Source organism: Mus musculus, chromosome 12 (genome assembly GCF_000001635.26).
Source record: "Mus musculus strain C57BL/6J chromosome 12, GRCm38.p6 C57BL/6J".
In the NCBI taxonomy this organism is placed as follows: domain Eukaryota; kingdom Metazoa; phylum Chordata; class Mammalia; order Rodentia; family Muridae; genus Mus; species Mus musculus.
This window is the reverse complement of record NC_000078.6, coordinates 17,766,843-17,789,221: the sequence shown is the minus strand read 5'-3', so window position 1 is coordinate 17,789,221 and position 22,379 is coordinate 17,766,843. Positions and strand designations below refer to the sequence as shown.

Genomic DNA, 22,379 nt, shown 5'->3' with positions numbered 1-22,379 from the left:
CTTTGTGTGTGGACATGTTTTGAAAAGCATTTCCTTGATGTCTGGAAAGCTTTTGCTGTCTACAGTTCCACGGGAGCCTTGAGTCCCGCTGAGCCCTGTCCTCAGCTCACCTGCACAGAGCACTGGAGGCTGTTCACTGCTCTTTCCTGTGCATTTGCGTACATTTAATTTCAGCGCAACCCGGGGAGCCTTTTCTTGCCTAAATGCTGCATTTCGTGTTGGAACAAAAGCCAATCACTCTTGGCTCTACAAAGTCACGGACGGGCAGGATCAACTCACCGTGCAGCTACCTCACCCTTGCTGAGGTCCTGTGAGAAACTCAGCCAAGGCACAGGAGGACACAGGGCATGTCCTGGTGACCTCTCACCACCTTGCCTCCTCCTGAGACCTGCTGTTTTGCAGCTGTGGTAGGACCTCACAGTCCTAGATACGATGACCACAGGCAGATGAGGCTTCTATGCTTGATGAACCCCATGAGCATCCGAGGTGCCTCACATCCCAGGATGATGGCCTGGGCGGCCTCTCAGAATCCCAAGACTCAAAGCCCCTTGATTCACAGTGTCTCACCTCTCAGCCACCAGTACACCTGCTTCCCCTTCCCATATATACTTGTAGAAATAGTAAGACCACTCCTTCTGTCAACATGTGCTAATGTTATGTCAGCTTGACAGAAGCTTTAGTTATCAGGGAGGAGGAAGCCTCACTTGAGAAAATGTCTCTATAAAATGTCTGCAGGAAAACCTATAGGGCATATTCATTCATTCATTCTCTCTCTCTCTCTCTCTCTCTCTCTCTCTCCATCCCCCCTTTTTTGTTTTGTTATGTTTTTTTAATCAGGGTTCCTCTATGTAACAGCCCTGACTGTCCTAGAACTCACTTTTTAGACCAGGTTAGCCTTGAACTCACAGAAAGCCTCCTGTCTCCTATGAGCTGGGATTAAAGACAAGTGCCACCATGTCTGACCAGAAGGCATTTTCTTAACTAGTGATTGATGGAGGAGGGCCCAGCCCATTGTAGGTGGTACAACCCTGGGCTAGTGATCCTGAGTTCTATAAGAAAGCAGGCTGAGCAAGCCATGGGGAGCAAGCCAGTAAGCAGCAACCCTTTCATGGTCTCTGTATCAGCTCCTGCCTTCAGGTTGCTGCCCTGTTTGAGTCCAACCCTCACTGCTTTTGATGATGAACTGTTATGTGGAAACTGTGAATGAATAAACCCTTTTCTCCCCAAGTTGCTTGTGGCCATGGTGTGTCATCAGAGCAATGGAAACCCTAACTCAGACAGACAACACGGATGAAGACTACAGCTCAGAGGGTCTACTGACATGCCCATGGTTATAAAGCCATTGGAAGGGTTCAGATTGCAGGCTAGGTGCCCCTAACCCTGAATTCTAGTCTCCCTCCCTTCAGGAGAGCTGAATCAAGTGGGCTGGAAAGGGGCAGTGCTGCATAGGGCACAGGGTGTTGTGTGTCATCAACAGTTTCACAGGTACATCTGCTCCCTTCTCCCCACCCCCATCCCCTCTCCTAACCCCTCCTCCCACCCCACCTGCTCACTCCTGACATGTTTCCTACCATCATTGTTTGTGTCCATCTGTCTGAAGATCTTGTCTGTTCGCTTTTCGGGCGTGGACTCGTCCTCAGGCATCTTCATCACGGAGGACACCATCTTGTAGATGGCCTGCAAAGGGGCATCTGTGAGTGTGCTCTGGAGGATGGAGGGTGAGTTATGGTCCTCGCTCAGCTAACCAAGGAGCATGGACAGGGCAGAGTCAGGACCCTTCTCTCATCAGAACAAGTCTCACAGACAAGGTGCTGGGCAAAGGGAGCCAGGAAAGGTTAAGTGACGTTCAAGAGAACAGGATACAGCTGGGGCGTAGAAGAATGGAGGGTTCCTGAGCTGGGAGAGTGGGGGTGGTGGGGAGAGCATAGCTCTGTCTGAAAAAGGATCTTTGGTGGGGAGCTGGGGAAGCCCAGAGGGAAGGTCAAAGGGGAAATACAGTGAGCCCTGCCCACCCCATGGGTCCTGAATCTGCAGAGGACAACTTGTGGACCCTGGTTCTCTTTTCCTACCATGTGGGTCTTAGGGATCGAACCCAGGCTGCCAGGCTTGGTAGCATTCACCTTTACCCACAGAGTCAGCTCACTGGACCAAATACAGAGATGGTTTAGAGCATGGAGCAGGAAGGATGCAGGGTGCACATAAGCATCGCTCCTGTGAAGAACTGACTGCTGACTCATCCTTTACTGTGTCGTTCTATAGGAAGCCCTATAGACGGCTAATGTGTGTATGTTATACACATGTGTGCAGATGAACACCTACCCTTGCAGAGGCCAAACAGCAATACCGGTGTTCACAATCTTCCCTTTTCTCTCTCTCACTGAACCCGGCTGGGGCTTACCATTTTAGCTAGGCTGCCACAAGACCACAAGGCCACAAGACCTGTTTCATAGAATTGTGTGAATAAACCTTACAGATGAGCTCAGCTGGGGCCTGATGTCCAGCAAGCAATCAATAGATGCTTGGCTTTTATTGTTACTCTCTGCAAAGACCTCCACTCCTGTACACCAGCAAGTGGGCCAAGGAATGACCTGGTTTATGGGGTCCGGGATGGGGGTCCTGGATCCCTGCGCTCTCTGTGTACCCCACACTCCTGGCCCTGCCAAGTGCCGGTACCTGCACTATCTCCAGCATTTCACTGCGGCTGATGTAGCCATTGCCGTCCAGGTCGTACATGCTAAAGGCCCACTTGAGCTTCTGTTCCAGCTTGCCCCGAGAGGTCACACTCAGAGCAATGATGAACTCCCGGAAGTCGATGGTGCCATCGCTGTTGGTGTCGAAGGTGCGGAAGACGTGTTCAGCGAACTTGGAGGCATCGCCGTAGGGGAAGAAGTTGGCGTAGATCTTCTTGAACTCGTCCACAGTCAGGTGGCCAGTGGGGCAGTCCTTGAGGAAGCCCTTGTACCACTCCTGAAGCTCATGGTCGGTGAATTCCGTGTGTTCCCGCAGGTCCTGCAGCACCTCAGGACGCAGCTTGCTGTTCTGCTTGCCCATGGCAGCTGGCAGTGGAGACTAAACCTGCAAGGACAAGACACAAGGTAAGCTGTGGATGCCTGGGACCCAAGGTCTGGCTTCCTATCACACCCTACCACGATGCTGGCTAAGCAACATCCTTTGTATGTCCAGTGCCATCAGTTACAGCAGTGGTGCTCAGCCTTACAAAAACTGCAACCCTTTAACACAGATCCTCATGTTGTGGTGAACCCCCAGCCATAAAGTTATTTTCGTTGGTACTTCATAACTGTAACTTTGCTATGGTTATGGGTCATAACGTAAATATCTAATATGCAGGATGGTCTTAGGTGACCCACTGTGAAAGGGTCATTCAATCCCCACAGGGGTTGTGACACACAGGTTGAGAACTTTTGGGCCAGAAGAACTCAAGACCATGACAGTGCAAGCTCCGACTTTTAGCGTTTCCTGAATGGCTCTCTTCAGGAGGTACAAAATGGTTCTATACAACATGGCAAACGCCAGAACACTCTAGGAAAGACAGAAAGAATATCTTTTAATGGCTAAATACAGTCTACTTGGAGCATGCATGCAAAATCGTGGTATAAGGGGACAGGGAGAGACAACCTAAAATCAGTGGAATGAAATTTTATCAAATGTCCTGTAAGGGTTAAACAAGAGGCAGGATCAAGACAAACCCCTCAGCTCATCAGCTTGGGGCAAAGGGGTCTTATGGACCCAATCCTGACTCTTCGCTTTGAACAGCTAGTTCTTTTTCTCGTGGGGGACTCGGTGTGTGTGTTTGTTTCCTTGTCACAGATACATTTGCTGATGCTGCGTAGTAAATAAATCACGCCTGCATAGGCAGATGCTAGTGGTTCACATTCTTAGCTAACACAGCTAGGGTAAATTTAGAACTAGGTTGACTCCCATCCTGAGTGGACTCAGGGATGATACCGGAGAACAGGAACATGGCTTTAGCCTTTGAAAGTTCAACTTCATTTATAAGCAACCCTAATTTTATAAATGACATTTACCAACCCCATTCCTACCCCCAAGACCTCCCTGTCCCCCTCCACATAATGGATTGGGAGAAGTTACCAGCACACACCATGCTGTTTTTAACCCTAGAAGAGACACCTGGGAACCTTATGGGAGTCCCCACTCTTTATTATTCCTATGAGATATTGTTCTGCCAGGGAGATCTAGAATTGGCATCAATCGGTCTGTGAATGTTGATATGAATGTTAACAGCTGAAACAGCCCCAATGGAAATCTAGGACTCTGCTCCATTGGCCAGCACACCCACTGCAGTCTCCCACAAGCCCCAAGTGTGAGATCCTGCAGTGATTGGCCACTGGACATTAATACTCGTTCACTTTCCTACCTCAATTTTGGTTTCTTTCGTTCACAATAACACACTGCATAGCTCAGTTATTTTTGAAATGTGAAGAAGAACTAGTGTGGGTGAATCTCCTCTACCCAAGTCCCAAAGGAAATCACTCTGAACTGCTCAGAGGCTTATGAATTCTAAGCACTAGGTGCTAGGTCCTGTTAAGGAAGATGAGACATGCACTCAGTATTACCTGCTACCTCCCCTGTCTTTTTCACATCTTTCCCAGGCTGTTAGCTTTCTATGTACATATTTTATTTACTTATCTACACGACTAGGAGATATTTAAAGTTCCTTGTTCAACATAGAACTACGGCAGCTTAATATTGCCTTTCAAAGCACACATTTACTTATCTAAACACGCCCTCCCCTTTACAAACAATCAACTCAAATGTCCACAGTATCTTGATCAGAAATAATCATCAACTCAGGTAGCCGGGTGCCACACATCTGTAATTCCAGAACTGGAGGGTGGAGGCAGCAGGATCAGGAGTTCAAGATCATCCTTGACTATATAGCAATTCAGGGCTAGCCTGGGCTACACTAGATCCTGTCTCAAAAAATTATATTAAAAGAAAGAGAACAAGCAGGGAAGTAGTGGTGCATGCCTTTAACTCTAGTACTCATTGACAGAAGCAGACAGATAGGAATTCAAGGAAGGCTAGCCTGGGCTACGGAGCAAGTTCTAGGATAGCCAGGACTACACAGAAACCCCCCCCCATCTCTCTCTCTCTCTCTCTCTCTCTCTCTCACACACACACACACACACACACACACACACACAGGGCGGGGGAGAGATAGAGAGAGATCTACTAATGGAAAAAGATCATGCACAAGGGTCATGATGACAGCTGCCATCTTTGAGAAAAGGTCAGATGGCTTTGTCTGTGGAGGCCTCCTCTGGAAGAACTTACAGAAAATGGTAAAGTTGACTGAAGTGGGGAATTGGCTGGATGGACAGGGACCTTGTAGGCCCTTTTGTTGTGTTTTCCTTTGTAATTTTATTTGTTTATTTGTTTTCTGAGACAGGGTCTCATGTAGCTCAGGCTGGCTTCAAACTTACTATGTAGCTGAGGACGACCTGTACCCTTACTTTCCTGCCTCCCCTGTCTAGCAGTCACAGGTGTGAGCCACCGGGCTTGGCTCATTTGCAGTTTTAAGATGTTGAAATGTGTCCACATGTTCCTTTCCTTTTTTCTCCTTCAATGTTTTAATAATATTTACTTATATGGTATGCTACAAGAGTTTTCTTGTTATATAATACATTGTGTGTGTGCCTGGTACCTGCAGAGTTGTGAACAGGATGTAGGATCCCTGGAACTGGAGTTACAGAAGTTGTGAGCCACCATGTGGGTGTAGGGAACAGGACTGAACTGGGGTTCTCTGCAAGAACAGCAAGAGCCCTCTCTCCAGGATCCCATTCTCCTTAGCTTTTATTTTCTACTCAAAGAAGAAGCATCCCCAAATCATAGTGTCCCAGCCTCTATCTCTTGACTGGTGGCATGTCTAAGAACCTCCGAGTTGATAGAACACTATAGGCTAAGCCCTGTCTGGGAGGGGCTTCAGGAACAAGAAATAGAGACAAAACCTTGCCACTGGCACACAGCTTTAATCCCAGCACTCAGAAGGCAGAGGCAGCCAGATAACTTTGAGCTCAGGGCAGCCTGGTCTACAGAAAGAGAACCCTGTCTCAAAAACAAGAAACAAATCTGAAAAGGCAGAACTATGGTCCTGGAGTGCATATACAGAGGGGCGCAGGCCCTCTCAAATCCCCCGGTGATGGCTGACTGCCAGATCCTCTGTTTTCTTGCTACACTCACTTCCTATTTCACAGCCTTGCTTCTACCAAGGTTTAGTGTCCTCTTTCCTTATCACCTACAGCCTGGGCTTCAGCCACAAGTCAGGCAACCTCTCCCTGCCTCACTGGAGATTGAGCTTGACAGAGTGGCCAGTACTGGCCAAAAGTACCACAAGAAGCTAGCTATATCCAGCTCTGAACAGAAGCCCACAATACCAACTTCTCCAGCCACAGAGAGTCTGCCCTAAGAGGACAAATGAGACTGCTGGTGGCTGAGGGGGTCACCACAGGCCTAGGATAAGCATACAGATGAACAGTTACTTGCTCTCCATGGAGCCCACTACCCAGGGCTCTAATCCACACCCCAACACAGAGTAAGACCATATCATGATTCTTTGGGAAGGGATAGAAATGCCCTAGTTTTATTGTAGGTAATTCATTTTGGAAAATCAATTAACAAGACACTCGTAAAATTGAAGCCACACTGGGAACACGGAAGTGGAGGTAAGAATAGGACAGCCAACAGTGGGAGGGTGGTACACCTGGTGATGTTTGGTCCAAAGAATCCCTTAGTGGACCAGGACAGAAGGTTGCAAAAGGAGATATTTGGGGATAGTCCAGGAATATTGATGGGGAAGGAAGGAAGGAGGAAGGAAGAAAGGAAAGAAGGAAGAAGGGAGAGAGAGGGAGGGAGGGAGGGAGGAAGGAAGGAAGGAAGGAAAGAAAGAGAGAGAGGGAGGGAGGGAGGGAGGGAGGGAGGAAAGAAAAGCAGGGGAGGGAGAAGGGAACTGGAGTACCTAGAAGATGGGACAATGAGCTGAGCCCAGGAAAGTGGCTGCTTGGATGTCTCTGTCAGTGGCAGGCCCTCAGGAGGCCTTCAGGCAGGAGATGCATCTGTGTGAGACAAGGTGGATGGGGGACCCCAGAAAACAGAGCAGAGTTTGGGGTGGTAGGAGGTGAAAGGTAGAGAAGCCAGGTAGGACCGAGCTGTGGAGTGGGGGTGTGGGATCCTCTGCTCAAATACTAGTATTGGAGAGAAAAGACCTAGACCTGGTGAAGCCATGTAGCTCCAAGGCCCTCACCACTGAACCATTCACACAGGGAAACTTACAACATGTCTCTGGCCTGGAGTCCACTTAGAAATGTCACCCATCAGATACATCTTCATAACCAGAGAACTGACCATCAGAGAGCTGCAGAACCTCTACTAAGATAGCCAGGACCCAACTCCAGTTTGCCCGGCTATGGGATTGTGCTACAAGGTCCTCACTAAAGAACCATTAACACAGGGAGACTTACAACGTGTCTCTGGCCTGGAGTTCACTCATCAGATACATCTTGCTAACCAGAGAACTGACCATCAGAGAACTGCAGAACCTCTCCTAAGTGAGCCAGGACCTGACTCCAGGATACCCAGCTATGGGATTGTGCTAGTATGACAGTCCCAGAGAGTACAGTGTGGAAACAGCTGCATTGCCCCCATAGTTAGCCCTGTGTCCTCTTCATGATCAACAGCCCCGCACCCCACAGCCTTGCCACAGACCCTTGGTTTCCAGCTCACGCACGCAGCATCCACTCACCTCACTGAACACACATCACTGCTGTGTCTGTGATTTATCATCTAACAGATGCTACTAGAATACCAAACTCCTTGTACCTGCTCTGCAGATATCTGCCAGGAGGAGGCTGCAGTGCAGACAGCCTTGGAGGTGTTAGAGGAGAGGCTTCGTTTCCCTTATTTCCCATTCCCTTCCCAATGGCTTGAAGATCTGCTCCTTACCAAATATTTCGGAGGTGGGAGCTCCAGAACACAGGGCTGTGCCTCTGCCCAGCCTTTACCTCCTCCCTGGTATCAGGCTGCTAATTAGAATTCATGCTTTGCATTGGTTTTGGATATTTTTGCTGTTGTGGTTATAGTAAACACACACACACACACACACACACACACACACACACACACACACAGATGCCCTTGTTCCCAGGATGTACTAATACTAATTTGGAGGCAGGAAGAACTTTGACATATCTAGCCTCCAAGATGATCCCGAGTGACCATCTTTGAATGCAAAGAACAAGGCATCAGGAGGATGGAGACCACCGGGGAGCCTTCAATCCATGTTTCAGGGCTACCCATGAGGCATTGAGGGTTCATGGGATGTAGAAAAGGGAAAAGGAAGGGTCTGAGCCTCAGGATCTGGTTCTGAGGAGCAATGGCTTGAAGATCTGTTCCTGCATGCAATGTCATTCAAAGAAAGGGTTGTGACAATAGGAATGTGTCTGGCCATCTTAAGCACCTGGGACCAATGGCATAAGCAGTATGAGATAAGGAGGAAGAGAGGGTAGGATTGGCCTTTTTCCTGAAACTCCAGTAAAGAAAGGCTCTGTGTAAAGAAGCCCCATTCCTGGAGGGACTCCATGGAGCAGAATCCTCCTGCCCTGCCATGTTCCACTACACCCAGATGGGAAAACACACCTTTACAATGCTAAGTGCTGCTGAGACTCTTGAATATCCAGCAGCTATCCCTGACCAATAGGAACTCTCAGCCCAGTGCAGTCAGTGACAGTGACCCCCCCCCCTTTCCATTTCCAAAGGGGACGAAGATTCAGTAAAGAGACTTGGGAGAGAGGACCAACAGTCATAGAGCAAGCTAACCAAAGAACTCCCAGGGAGGACAAGAAAGCAGGCTCCCAGCAGCAGAAAGCCCCCCACCCTCACCTTAGCCTCCTTCTTGTCACATGAAAGCTTAGGCTGACAGATACACCCCATCACTTGAGAGGGTGGCTCACAGAGAAGCCCACACTTGAGTAAGCAGTCTGGACCTGCTCCAGTGTTTTGCATCTTTTCGGTTCTTGAAGTATAGATGCTTGAGTCATGCTGGATTGAGGTCCCTACTCTCGAGTGCCCTGCACTACAATGGCACATTCCTAGGCAGGAGAATTAGGTGGTCTGGCTAGGAAGATGGCATTTAGAGTCAAAACTGAAGGCCCAGAGGGGATGGTAGAAGATGACAGAGCCTCCAGGGACTGGTAAGCGGTCTCACGTGGCTCAGCTAGGAGTTAGCAGAATGAGTCCCATTCAGAAAGAAAAGACCTAGGTTAGAGCTGGGCTCTGTCCTTTGGGTTTTGATCTATCCTGGGCCCCTTCCCTGCTAACATCCTGAGAGGCAAGGAGGTTCCAAGGTGCGTTTAGCTGGTACCCAAAGAAGCTGCTGGCCAATAAAGTGGCTGTCAAAGCCATGATCTCTTAATGCTCACTTTCATGAACCTGCTAAGTGGAGCCCACAAATGCTGGCGGCCTCATAGATGCTTCCTGGCACTTGCCTGTAGATGCCTAACAGAGACCTGGATAAAATATTTAATACAAGGGACCTCATTTTAGCTCTTCTGGAAGCACTGAGACAGTAGCAAAGATGTGTGACAGGCTCAGTGGTACATACCCCTTTACCCCTCTGTCATTCATTAAGCAACCGAGCCAGCCTTAGTGATGTTTAGCTGTCTGGGAAAACACCTGGCAAAAAAAGAATGCTTATGCAGGGACAGAAAAATCACTGTGCCTGCTCCCCTGAAGAAATACCTACCTAGCATCAGACTAACCCAGGCTTCATTGATCAGACAGCCCTACTTTCATCTTCTTAGGGGGCGAGGAATGAGGGTCCCTGGGGATCACACAGCCACCTCCCACTTCATATTTTAGCAGGGATAAGATCTGACAGACAACAGCCTCCGAGCATGGAGGACATGTGACTTCTCAGTAATGGGAATTGGGGGAGGGAGCTAACAGCTCCTAAGCCTCCTCCCAGGGTCTTATTGTCCTTAACACACTGAATTGTAAATTAAGGAAAGACCAAACAAGTAGCTGGGAAGCTCTGTGGAAATATTTAACCCGAGCTTGGTACTGTGAGTAAAAAGCTTTGCTAACAGCACAGTTGTGCTGTCGCTGGGAAAGGCCCTTGGGAGCTCCAATGTCCCATTAACCAAAGCTCAGTGCTGGCTAGGAACACGCATGGTACAGTTCATCCCACCACGCAGCAATCTCATCAGTCAGACTGCCAAACCTCAAGGACTGCTAGACATAGAAAGAAGGTGGTGGGAGACGTGGGTACCAAATCCCTATGAAGTCCTGGACTCAGGAGAGACTGGGTGCATCCTCTGTGAAGTTGAACTTCAACAGGCCATCTGGACTTGGCTGATGGAGAGCCTGTTCCATGTCAGGTGGAACAGAAGGTGGCAGGGGGAAATCAGCCTCAACTGTGCTCTTCCTTACAGTGACCAGCAGAATATTATTGTTCCTCCTCCTCCCCCTCCTCCTCTACCTTCCCCCCCCCCCTCCTCCTCCCCCGCTCCTCCTCCTTCTTGCTGTAGGTGAAACTCAAACAGCCTTAGCCTCCACTTCAGTGCAGCCCTCTGCAGAATGGCCATTAGCTGCAGGAGATGCACCTGGAGCCACCCAAGCTGCACTAAGGATGGACGGACACTAGAGGGCGAAGACTGGCACATTCCCTAGCCCTCCAGGGACACCCCTTTCAATTTCTAAACTAGTCAAGAAAGCATAGTAGGTCTAAACCAGAGCTTCTCAATGAGTGGGTCCCAGCTCCTTAGGGATTGCAGGACCCTTCATAGGGGTTGCCTAACACTATTGGAAAACACATATATTTACATTAAGATTTGTAATGGTAACAAAATTTATAGTTATAAAGTAGCAAAAAAAATAATTTCATGGTTGCGGGTCACCATGACATGAGGAACTGTATTAAAGGGTCGCAGCATTAGAAGACTGAAAAATACTAGTCTAAATTCAAGTAAGTCCTTAGGGTAAAATATATAGGATTTGGGCCCATTTGGAATACAATGGGTTAGAACCAACAGGCTGTGGACATTGTTCACCCCATTTCTCTTTCCTCTTCCCATGTGGTTGTAAGAAAATATCATATTATATATGAACGTAGCTGTCATCGTATTTCTGTGGACAGCACTGGGCAGTACCAAGGACTCTGGAGCTGATGCCACCACACAGGGATCCTATTCACAGCAATTAGCATCCTATGGCATCCGGTGATCACTTTACTCACTGATACAGGGAGTGAGAGATAATGAGTTCCCATCCCACAGTCCTCCTCAGGTCCACAGACCTAGGCTGCAGTGATACTTGGACCTCTCTGGAGAAGCCAGCCTGACCCCAGCCATGGAGGCTGAAGGCTACAGTGAGAGAGGTACCCTCCTCTTCTGAGTGGGACAACACACAGCTACACAGTGAGATCTATGGGAGGGAGGATAGGGTATTACTGGGTACCAGCATGCAACCTCAGCCTGCCATCTGAGCCACAGTCCCATGTCAAGGCACTGTCACTGCAAACCCTTCCTGACTCCCAAGCTACACCCCAAGAGCTCAAACTCCCAACTCCCCAGAGCATCAATGACTGTTTTGTTGTTCTTGTTGTTGTTGTTGTTGTTTTATAAAGGCAGCAGAGCGATTGAAATGACTCCCTGGGTAAAGGCACCAGGCACCAAGCCTGATGACTTGAGTTTAAGCCTGAGAACTCACGTGGTAGGAGGAGAGAACTGAATCCCAGAGGCTGTGTCCTCTGACGTACATTCACTGGATCACTTGCCCATCACACACAAATTAATCCATATGCATAAAACTTAAGCAACAAGGTAAAAGTGCAATGTAAAAGGAGAAAGAGGGGCAGCTGGCAAGACTGCACGGAAAGCCCCACCCTGCACTGCCAGACCTCTCTCCCTCTGCTCTTTCCCAAGCCCGAGAGGCCCCACAAGAGTTGGGGAACCAGAGGAGGTGGAGAAAAGAACAGGAAATCCCAAGAACTTTTTTCTTAACAGAAACTGCTACTATAACAGGAAGGGAGCCATGTGGGTGACTTCTCCTCACTAAGCTAGGCTCATCTGGGTCACACCCACTCCAGTCACCCAGGAAGCTCCTACTCACACCCTGCAGCCTGTTCAGACACAAACATCCCACCACTCCTTGGGGGCAGATTTCCCAGACTCCATGGCCACTCTCCCCAACATCCTGAATGGCATTTCTGACCTTCTGTTAAGACTTACACTTGTGGACATCACTACTGTGTTTTTTCCCCTCTTTGGACCCTGGTAAGTCTGTTTCAGCCCCAGGGTCTCTGCATCTGCAGTTCCTCCACCTCTCTGCCCTTCTTGCTGTCTGTTTCAGAGAGGGTCAGTCCTTGGGTGTATGTGCTTTCTCTTGGAAGAAACCTCTAGGATTAGCATCAATTCTCATCTACCTTCAGACTCTGGTCCTGCGTTGTTCAGAGCACTTCCTCAGATCAGACACTGAACTCCCTTTTCGTGTGTGTGTGTGTGTGTGTGTGTGTGTGTGTTACACACTATATTAGAGTTTTACTGCTGTGAACAGATACCATGACCAACCATGGCAACTCTTACAAAGGACAGCATTTCATTGGGGCTGGCTTACAGGTTCAGAGGTTCAGTCCATTATCATCAAGGAGGGAACATGGCATCATCCAGGCAGGCATGGCGCAGGAGGAACTGAGAGTTCTACGTCTTCATCTGAAAGCTGCTAGCAGAATACTGACTTCCAGGCAGCTAGGATAAGGGTCTTAAAGCTCACACCCACAGTGACATGCCTACTCTCACAAGGTCACACTTACTCTAACAGGGCCACACGTAATAGTGCCAATCCCTGGGCCAAGCATATACAAACCATCACACACACCCTCATGCACACACACATGTACCCTCATGCACACACACATGCACCTTTATACACATACACACAGGCATGCTTTCCCATGCAGGATATAGAGGTTGACATGAGAATGTTTTTTCCTTCTTTTTGCTTTCTTTACTCTGCTCTTCTCCCAAGACAGGGTTTCTCTCTGTAGCCCTGGCTATCCTGGAACTCACTCTGTAGACCAGGCTGGCCTCAAACTCACAGAGACCCACCTGCCTCTTTCCTGCGTGCTGGGGTTGAAGGTGTGTGCTACCACTGCCCAGATATCTTTTTCTTTTTAAAAAAGTTTTAAAATTTTCTATTGACATGTATGTCTGTATGTATGTATGCCACGTGCTTAGAGAGGCGGGAAGAAGTCAAGGCTCTGGAATTGAAGTTACTGGTGGCTCACAGAGCCAGATGTGTGTGCTGTTAACTGAATTCAGGTTCTCTGGAAGAGAGTACTTGTTCGTAAGCAGAGAGCCAGCTCTACAGGCCTCAGAGTCCTGCCCCTGTTTTTGAGTCAGGGCCTCTCTCTGAACCTAGAGAGTACTATTCACCATTTTGTCTAGACTAGACGGCCAGAATGACCCTAGAATTGGCTCCTGTTGTCTCTATCCCACAGTGCCAGGGTCACAGCAAACAAGGACATATGTGGCGCTTTACACAGGTGCTGGGGATCTGAACCCAGGTCCTTATGCTTACACACAGGGAGCACTCCACCTCTCAGACTGCGGCTTCCTGCATTTCTGCATTTAATACTTTGCCACCATGAACCCGCACAGTGCCCCAAAACAAGGCAGGGTACACACACTGTTTATAACTGTGAATCGGGGCTGCATGACATTTCAAAGACTCAGCATGAGGCCCAAGAGACTCTTCCTATCCTGAAGGCTCAAACACTTTGTGACCTCCAGGGTTAGGGACTCAGGAAGGAATGTGAGGGATGTGGGTGAATTAGTCTTCTAGAAAGCTCCATTCTGGCACAATAGTGACAGTAGAATAGGCACTCAGGAATGTGTCACACCAGGGGTATTCACTTGCCGGATGCTGATGTCCCTCCTTTTGGACAGCAATCTAGCTATGGGGTCCCAAGTAAGGCTTTTTGTTCCCTCCCATGAGGTCATTATCATCAAAGATGCTCATCACCAGACCAGACCTTTTACAGGCCCCTGCTTCTGTATGGGACCAGCAGGACATCTGGGCAGCCAGTTCCCAGCGGTGGATGGGGGAAAGCAAAAAGCAATGTGTGGGTGTGTGCCAGGGCCAGAGCTAAGGAGAACTCACTGCCCTGCAGCACACAACAGCTGCCCAATGAGGAAGTGATAGTATCCCCACAGGGACAGAGGTCAGCCAGCTAACATGGAGCACAACCAAGACGACCAACCCAAGCAGACTAGGAACTGGCAATGGGGATAGCTGGAAAGACATGAAAGACAGGGCAGATCCAGGCCCTCACGTTCCTCACCTAATGTCCAGCTTTATAGAAACCTTAGGGAATTAGCAAGTCAAAATATCAGGATACAATCGATGCTTGACTATACAGTAGAAGCTCAAGGCTGAGCCAGAGGGACAGACACCTGTGTTATACACTCTTCTTCCTGTGGGCTGAGTCCACACCTGTGGTTTTGAGACAGGGTCTCATGTATCCCAGGCTGGACACTGAACTCATTATGTAAAGGACGATGACCTTGAACTCCTGATCCTCCTGCCTCGATTTCCCAAGGGCTGGGGTTAGAGCCATGCACCACCACATGCATTTGTGGTGCACTTAGGGACAGACTTTAGACTTCGGTGAATCTTAGGCAAGCATTCTACCAACAGTCGTAGCCAACTCCAGCCTATCCTCCCTCCTCTCCCTCCCCCTCCCGTTTTCATGTGACACAGTCTTTTTTTTTTTTTGAAACAAGCTTTCTCTGTGTAGCCCTGGTTGTCCTGAAACTTGCTCTGTAGACAGGCTGACCTGGAACTCACACAGATCCATCTACCTCTGCCTCCTGAGTACTGGGATTAAAGGAGTGCCCCACCACCATCTGGCTATGATAGAGTCTTTCTATACAACCCAGGCCAGCCTTGAACTTAACACACTCCTCAGTCTGCTGAAATTACTGGAAGACAGTATGCTGTAAGTGTTCTTTTGAAGGATATGTAAGAAATTACTGCAAGCAGGTTAGGTTTAGAGGCCTCCAATTTGTTCCCCCAGTCCCTCTACAGATGGACGTCTTGTGCAGTCACTTGTAGTGGGATGGATTCAGCCTGGGCTTCTCTGCCTTGCTGCTCAGCACCCAGGCTCAGGTTGGCACGTTGGCCACCGGCTGGATGCAGCAGGTTCTTTGGGGTTCCTGAGCCAGCTATGGAATGACTCACACATGGGCTCCTCCTGATTGGCTGGGACTATGTTCTGATGCTGCAGGCCAAGAAGCCAGCAATGGCCTTTCCCCAGTGGATAGGGGAAATGGCACGGGGCCTCTAGGACTGGCTCTGCATGGTCAATGACTCAGGCTGCCCTGGCCAGTGGCCAGCACCCAACACTCCTGGGAGGGTCCAGCAGTAACCCAGGGGTGCTGAGCCAGGCCTCGCAAAGAGCAGGGTAGAATATCTCTCATTGCTCCTGACTGAGCCTATGTGTGTCCCTCTCTAAAAGGAACTGCAGTTTACTGTGTCAGGCTGCAATGGGACATGCAGATTTGGTGGTCCCTGGGTCAATCCCTGCCTACAGCCTTCCCTTCTAGTCATATGTTCTTGCTACCTTGATTTCTCTGAGTCCTGTCTCCTTAGCTGTAAACCAAGAGCAAAGGTCCCTGTGTGTGGAGTTTACAGCCTATTTCTATGAAAGGAAGGGAAACAGAAGCTATGAGGAGACAGAGAAACTGAACCACCAGGCAAATGCTCGGTGGGGACATTGGAGGACTTTTACTGTGAAAGACCACAGGCTTCCTCAATGAGCTCCATCTGAGTACAGCACCCTGTGAGGAGGGAAGCCACCGACCTGAAAAGCTTCTCTTGCAGGTCATACCTACTGCAGTGGCATTAAAAACTGTGTCCTGTGCTGGCAGAGAGCCTGGGGTCACTGTGGTCTGGAAGCATCCCTGGGTAGGGCCAGTGACATCCTAACTCCTGTACTTCAAAGAGGAAAAGAGGGGAGGGAAGGAAGGATGTAGCCAGGCAGACATCAGGGCAGGGACCGCAGAGGCTCCTGTTGCTGAGGGGCAGGTCTAGTACAGGGGCCCAAGCACCAAGGGCTTGCTAGACACAGGGGTGGGGTTTCAGGAGGAGGAAGGCCCCTTCTCTCATGGCAGCAGGTATCCTGGGAAGTCCATGCCTACTGCTTAGGAATAGGAGTGTGAGGGATAGGGACCCTCAGGCAGTGACTCACACATCATGTTATATGTGTTACATTGCTTAGAGACACACACCCCAAGTCCCCTCCCCTAACACCGTGATGTGTTACCTCACTGACTACTCAGAGGCTCCCATCCCTCCTGGCCTCAGTGATAGCCCAGGAGGAAGAGCTGTTAGAAGGAGGACTCCTCAGAGCACCACACAGGACTCCGGAAGATATCCCCCCTGGGAACTCGCTATTCTTACACACAGGAATATGAGTCCTTTGCTCATTCATTCATCCAGCCACCTTTACCAAGTATGCATGGACTTGGCCTGAAGATGTGCTGAGCGAATGACCCTAACCCTGGGCAGATGGAGAAGATGCTGACTGGTGGACAGGGAAGATGGATGCTCAGAGGAAGCCTCAGTGTGCTCAGAGGCGAGTCACTATGAAACAGAGAGAGCAGACATGTGTTACCTGGGGTACATCTACCTGGGGGCGGGAGTGGCAGTTCATAGGGTCAGACTCAGGGGCCCCTCACAGCTGCTAAGTTTCAAGAGCTCATAGGCTCAGATTTTAGGGGAGACCACTGTCAGCAAGCCTGTTTCTGCTACCCAACTCTGGGTCTGTTACCTCTCCAGGCACACTAAGGGGGACGATGAAGGACTCACAACCCACACTACTACTCAACAATAACAGAACAGTGTAGACTGGAGCTGAACAACACGGAGCAGTCTGGGATGGTAAGGAAGAGTAAGAGAGGAATGGAGAAACGGATGATGTAGGGTGTGGGGAGGAGGGAAGGCTAGGGAAAGAAAGAGGAAATAAATACCATCAAACCCAAGGAATTCAGATTCATTTCTTGAAGGTTGGTTCAAGTTGGGTGAAAACCAGAATAAAAACCTGAAGCAACAGATGTAAAGGCCTGGGATCTATACCCACTTGTAATGACAGATTCAAACACTTGCACAAGCCCAGATATCCTGAACATTGCCAGCCTCAGGATGGTCTGGGAGGGCACTTCTTGAAGCACATACTTTCTCGAAAGGCTTTTGATCAGTGCAGCCCTGAGCAGATAGACCCCAGCTCTAAGATGCGACTCCTCCACAGAGCAGTCTGCTAGGGTACATGAGAGGGCTCTTTCCCCTCAGAGACATTAATGTTCTTTTCCCACCCTCCTGGCTGGTAGGTCCACTGCTCCCAGTCGACAGCAGAAAGCTACATTTTGCCCAGGTCCCTGACTGAATGATGTCCCCAGTGAATGGGAGCAATAGAATTCATGTGCCCCCAGTGAATGAGCTTCGGCCACATTCTAATAATATGCCTTGGGCAGAAGTCAACCAAGAGAACTGTCACCTTAAATATTAGATGAGGTAGCTATGTATTGACACAGGGATCTGTCCTCAGGGCAAGAGACCCCTGTGAATTTGGGGGCTACAAGTATAGCTTCTGTACCCACTCCACAAATTAGGTTGTTTTGTTTTGTTTTGTTTTTTCTTCTTCTTCTTTAAGCTCAAAAGAAAACCTCCAGGGAATTGCTCACAAGCTATTTGACTCGTGGCTAATGTCTTCGGGAAGAAGTAAGAACAGAAGTCATGCTCATTAAACCATCATCACTCCCTCCCTTCCTTGCAGAGAATGCTAGGTAGGGGAGTGGGATGTGCCGATGGCCCCTCAGTGACCCCAGCAGCTACAGTCTTGAGTCCAGGTGGGAACGTTTATGAGGAATGGTGTGGGAAGCTCAGAAAAGCTACCTTTGGCCATTTTGAGTCTTGCGATCACAGGGCCAGAAGCCACAGGTTCTGCATGGAGCCTCTGGGAGCCATGCAGAAACCTGACTATGAAGTTCCAGTGACAGGCATTAACTGAATGCCTACTATGTGAAGCCCCAGTGACAGGCATTAACTGCATACCTACTAAGCAAAGCTCTAATAACAAGCATTAATTGAAGACCTACTATGTGAACTCCCAGAGCAAAGCAAGGGGCATGCAAAGCTGTGTAAGATATTCACTGCTGGCTACACAAGAGAGGCCTGGGTCCTTTCCTTCAACATAGAGCCTGTGCCCATTCTGCCAAATACAGTGTCAAGGCAGCTGGTGGGCAGAGGGTGAGGACACAGAGGTTGAGTTTCAAGATGAACCAACTGCTCCCCTTTCACCCACCCCCACCCCCAGGGCACACGGCTGGTTTCCAGTTCCCCAGGGCACAGCTGGGACGGATCTCATGACCAATTAACAGACAACACAGGAAGGCCACAGTAATTGTTTCATGGGAGGAAGGAAGTTAGGGAGGGAGGGAACAAGCTGCCTGGGCACTCCTTGGATCCCTGAAGACCCAGCCATTGACAGTGGCTCTGCAGCCCACAGGCACTGTCCTCACCCATGCTTCTGTACCACTCTGTAGAATCTGGTCCAGCCTGCCCCACCAACCCCTGCTCCTTTTTTGTTAAACAGGGCCTCACTTTTCCTAAACAGGCCTCTAACATGCAGTGTTGCTGAGGCTGATCTTAAATTTCTGATACTCCTGATTTCATCTCCTAAGTGCTAGGATTACAGGTGTGTGTGTGTGTGTGTGTGTGTGTGTGTGTGTGTGTGTGTGTATGTATGTACCAGTTCATGCTAGGGATGGAACCCAGAACTTCATGCATGCTAGGTAAACTCTGCCAACTGAGCTATGCTATGTATCCCAAGCCCTCAGTCCTTCCTTTCTAAGCCATAGTATTAACTCCAGCCAAAGAGCGGGCTTTCTGGAGACCTGAAGACCCCAGCAATTGCAGACAGTGAAACATTTGTTGAGGGTCTCATGTGTCCTCAGTATTTCTAGCCTGAAAGTTGACACACTGGGTCAGGGAAGTCCAAGAGTATTCAAAAGATCAACTAGAGAGAAATTGGAAATCTGGGTTGTTCCAGGAACTCAGGAACTTGTATCCAGGGTGAGCCACGGGAAAGGGAAGAAAAGGATTGACATGGACCCCACCTGGAGAGGCCAGGATCTAAGTGGGAGGCATCTGAGCTGGCTCAGCTCTGGTTGAGAGAGTCCAGACCTCTTGCCCACAGGAATGGACAAGCTCTCAAAGGAGTCCCTGTTAGGATCAAGGAACCCAGGTGACTGTCAGTTAAATTGTTCTCCAGCTAGCCAAGATCCAAGCTGGCTTTGCTGACCAGTGGCCCAGGGCATCAGCTCACACTGAATCTGATCTAAAGCAAGTGTCAAGAGAGGGGAGGTGGTAGGTTTCCCCAACAGCCTGTGAGGGCACTGGTTCCCATACCTCTGAGAATTCCACTGTGGACCAGAGGGACAAGTGCACTCACTGTAGCTGTGTGTGTTCTCACAGCTGTCAACACTGTTCTCCAGGCAAAACCTCCCGAGATAAAGTTAGAGAGGACATTGATACTGCCAAGTCATTGTTGTCCTAAAAATAAGCCCTGACTTTCAACACAGGAAAGATTTCCCACCCTACCCTCTGACCAGGACACTCCCCACAGGAATCTACTCCAGGAAAGATGGCCTGCTGCCTGAGATGTTACCTAGGGTTTTCACGCTGGTCATCTCTAGGTAGGGATCATTACAGGGTGGGTCAGCTAAACTACTCTCTCCTATAGCACACCCAATCTCCAGCCATTAACCCAGAATATTCTAGAGCTAGTGGTTCTTACTCTTCCTAATGCTGTGACTATTTAATACAATTCCTCATGTTGTGGTGACCCCAAACCATACAATTATTTTCATTGCCAATTCATGCAGTAGTTTTGTTACTATTACTAATCATAATGTAAATATCTGATATGCAGGATAGCTGATATGTGACCCTTAAAGAGGTCAAGATCTACAGGTTGAAAGACGCTGTTCTAGAAGAAGCTGTTAACCAAAGAACCCTTTCTGTGCAACACAGATGATCTTTGAGGCCTAAACAGAGGTCATTATCTACAACCCCAGAGCTGTCATTCAGTACACACTGAGCTCTGAACTGCAGGCTGTGACTCATTGCACCCCCATCTGCCTAAACCATCCTTCAATCCTCTCTGGCCACACAGATCTCCACTGCTTCTGTCTCCATCCCTACAGCTGCCACTGGACCTTTGTTCCCACATCTTCTTCAGGCTCTCTCGGTGCTCACATCTCTTAGCCTTCCTGGAATACTTTGTTGAAAAGGGAAGCCTCTACACACAACCTTCTAAGCCCAACCTCTTTCCAGCTTTACTTTTTCCAATATTATAATGAGTTCAAGGCCCAGGCTTTACTTTGCTTTTCTTTGCCATTAGAAGCCAGAGCCCTCAAGCTTACTGGGGAAAGAGCATATTCTTAATACATGCTGAGCACAGCCATACTGCCTGCTAAGGTGGACAGCTGGCAGCAAGGCTGTGCCCTAGACTTGTACAAGCTTTCATCCACAGGCAGGTCGGTGGGAATGGAGGAGGTGCACATCTTCAGAGGGATCTTTCTACTGAGAATCCTCTGACCTCTGACACCATGGCAAAGTGCTGACCTCAGATAAGGAAGAACTGTCTGACCCAGACTCTCCTCATTCAGTGGTAAGGTGTGTTTGGCTACAGAGGAGTCACTGGGTGTACACCAAAGCATCCAAGGGCCTCAGGATGAGAAGAGGCACTATAGGCTAGAACTTGTACTCCTCTGACCTCTTTGTCTGCTCCAGCTTCCAGACATCAGTTTCCAGGCTTGACTGGACCCTACCATGCACTTGTGCATGGATGGCATCTGGAGTCGAGGACCCTGGGGCCTGGAGGCATGTATGCAGGTGACATTCAGTCATATAGACTCAGGAACTGCTCTCTTTAGCCTCAGCACTGCACACCATATTCCATTGTGTCTATTTTCGATTGAGGGGACCTGAAGACAAGGGCCTCTTTCTGGGTATCTCCTTCAGACTCACTGACAACCTGGACAGAATGTCTATGGAATGTGGGGGAGTGAAGAAAAAGGCCTGGGGCCTGGAGGCATGTATGCAGGTGACATTCAGTCATATAGACTCAGGAACTGCTCTCTTTAGCCTCAGCACTGCACACCATATTCCATTGTGTCTATTTTCGATTGAGGGGACCTGAAGACAATGGCCTCTTTCTGGGTATCTCCTTCAGACTCACTGACAACCTGGACAGAATGTCTATGGAATGTGGGGGAGTGAAGAAAAAGGCAGCAGGAGATATCCTCTCCCTCCAGGAGATGAGGGCCAGAAAGGAACTCCACCAACAGGAAGTCCTGAGGACACCCTGTGCCATGAAATTCCCTCTATGAATGCTGTAGGAGCTTGGGTGTCTGGAGCTGGGGGGAGGGGGGAAGGGGGGAGGGGAAACCCAGCCACTCCCAGGTCTGCTGGGAACTGCTGGTCTAAGTCTCTAGGGAACTAGCTGCATTTACCAGAACCAGGGACAGAAGTACCACTTGACATTTGCCTCTGCATCTTGCAGACCTCTTGAGGGAGCAGCCATTTGGATTAGAAAGAACCATGACACATGCACAATCTCTGAAACAATGGTGGTGATGCTGGCCTCATGGTTAAGTAGGCCTGGCTCATCCTTGTACTTACAGGGTTCTTCTTACCTCTCAGCCTCAGTTTCCTGACCTGTCCTCTGAGATCACTGAAGAGACTGAACCCACAGTCTCTGCAAATGCCACCCCTTCCATCCACAGTCCTAATGCTCTGTAGGCCTATTGGCCTCACGGTGACTTACCTACGGCCAAATGGAGGCCAAAGCAGAGCAGGATCAGAACTGCTGGGGGATGATGCACAGGCTCGATAAGCTGCTAGACCATTCCCCTGGGAAAGAAGACCACAGGTCACGTGGGGCACTGGCATCTGGGTGAGCTCACAACATCCCTTCACTTGCCCCAAGAAAAACTGAGTGTGTGTGCACATTAGTGTGGGAATATGCACGTTAGTGCAGGTGCCCGTGGAGGCCTGAAGAGGGCACCTGATCCCCCAGAGATGGAGTTACCGGTGACTGTGAGCCTCTCAACATGGGAGGAACTGAACTAGGGTCCGCTTAAAGAACAGTAAGAACTCTTAAGCACGGAGCCACCCTGCCAGTGCCCATATGTATTTTTTATTAAACCCTTTTCCTGGTTTCCCCTTCGAAAATCACCAATCACTTCCCCCCCTTCCTATGCTCCCCAACCCACACACTCCTG

General features: G+C 49.3%; 1 protein-coding gene across 12 annotated transcripts in view; it reads right to left on the bottom strand.

Moving 5' to 3' along the window:
• Hpcal1 (hippocalcin-like 1) overlaps positions 1-22,379 on the bottom strand; it is a 101,195-nt gene that overhangs the window by 2,723 nt on the left and 76,093 nt on the right. For 7 of the 12 annotated variants that reach the window (XM_030246813.1, NM_001361645.1, XM_030246815.1 and 4 more), the window contains 3 exons: positions 21,923-22,008; positions 2,674-3,075; positions 1,572-1,677 (listed from right to left, as the gene is read on the bottom strand). In XM_030246813.1, the coding sequence (XP_030102673.1) occupies positions 1,572-1,677; positions 2,674-3,051 (484 nt within the window). In that variant the 5' untranslated portion in view covers positions 3,052-3,075; positions 21,923-22,008. Of the gene's footprint in view, positions 1-1,571; positions 1,678-2,673; positions 3,076-21,922; positions 22,009-22,379 lie in introns of those variants that run through there. The other 5 variants (XM_030246818.1, XM_030246817.1, NM_016677.5 and 2 more) reach the window with 2 other exon arrangements.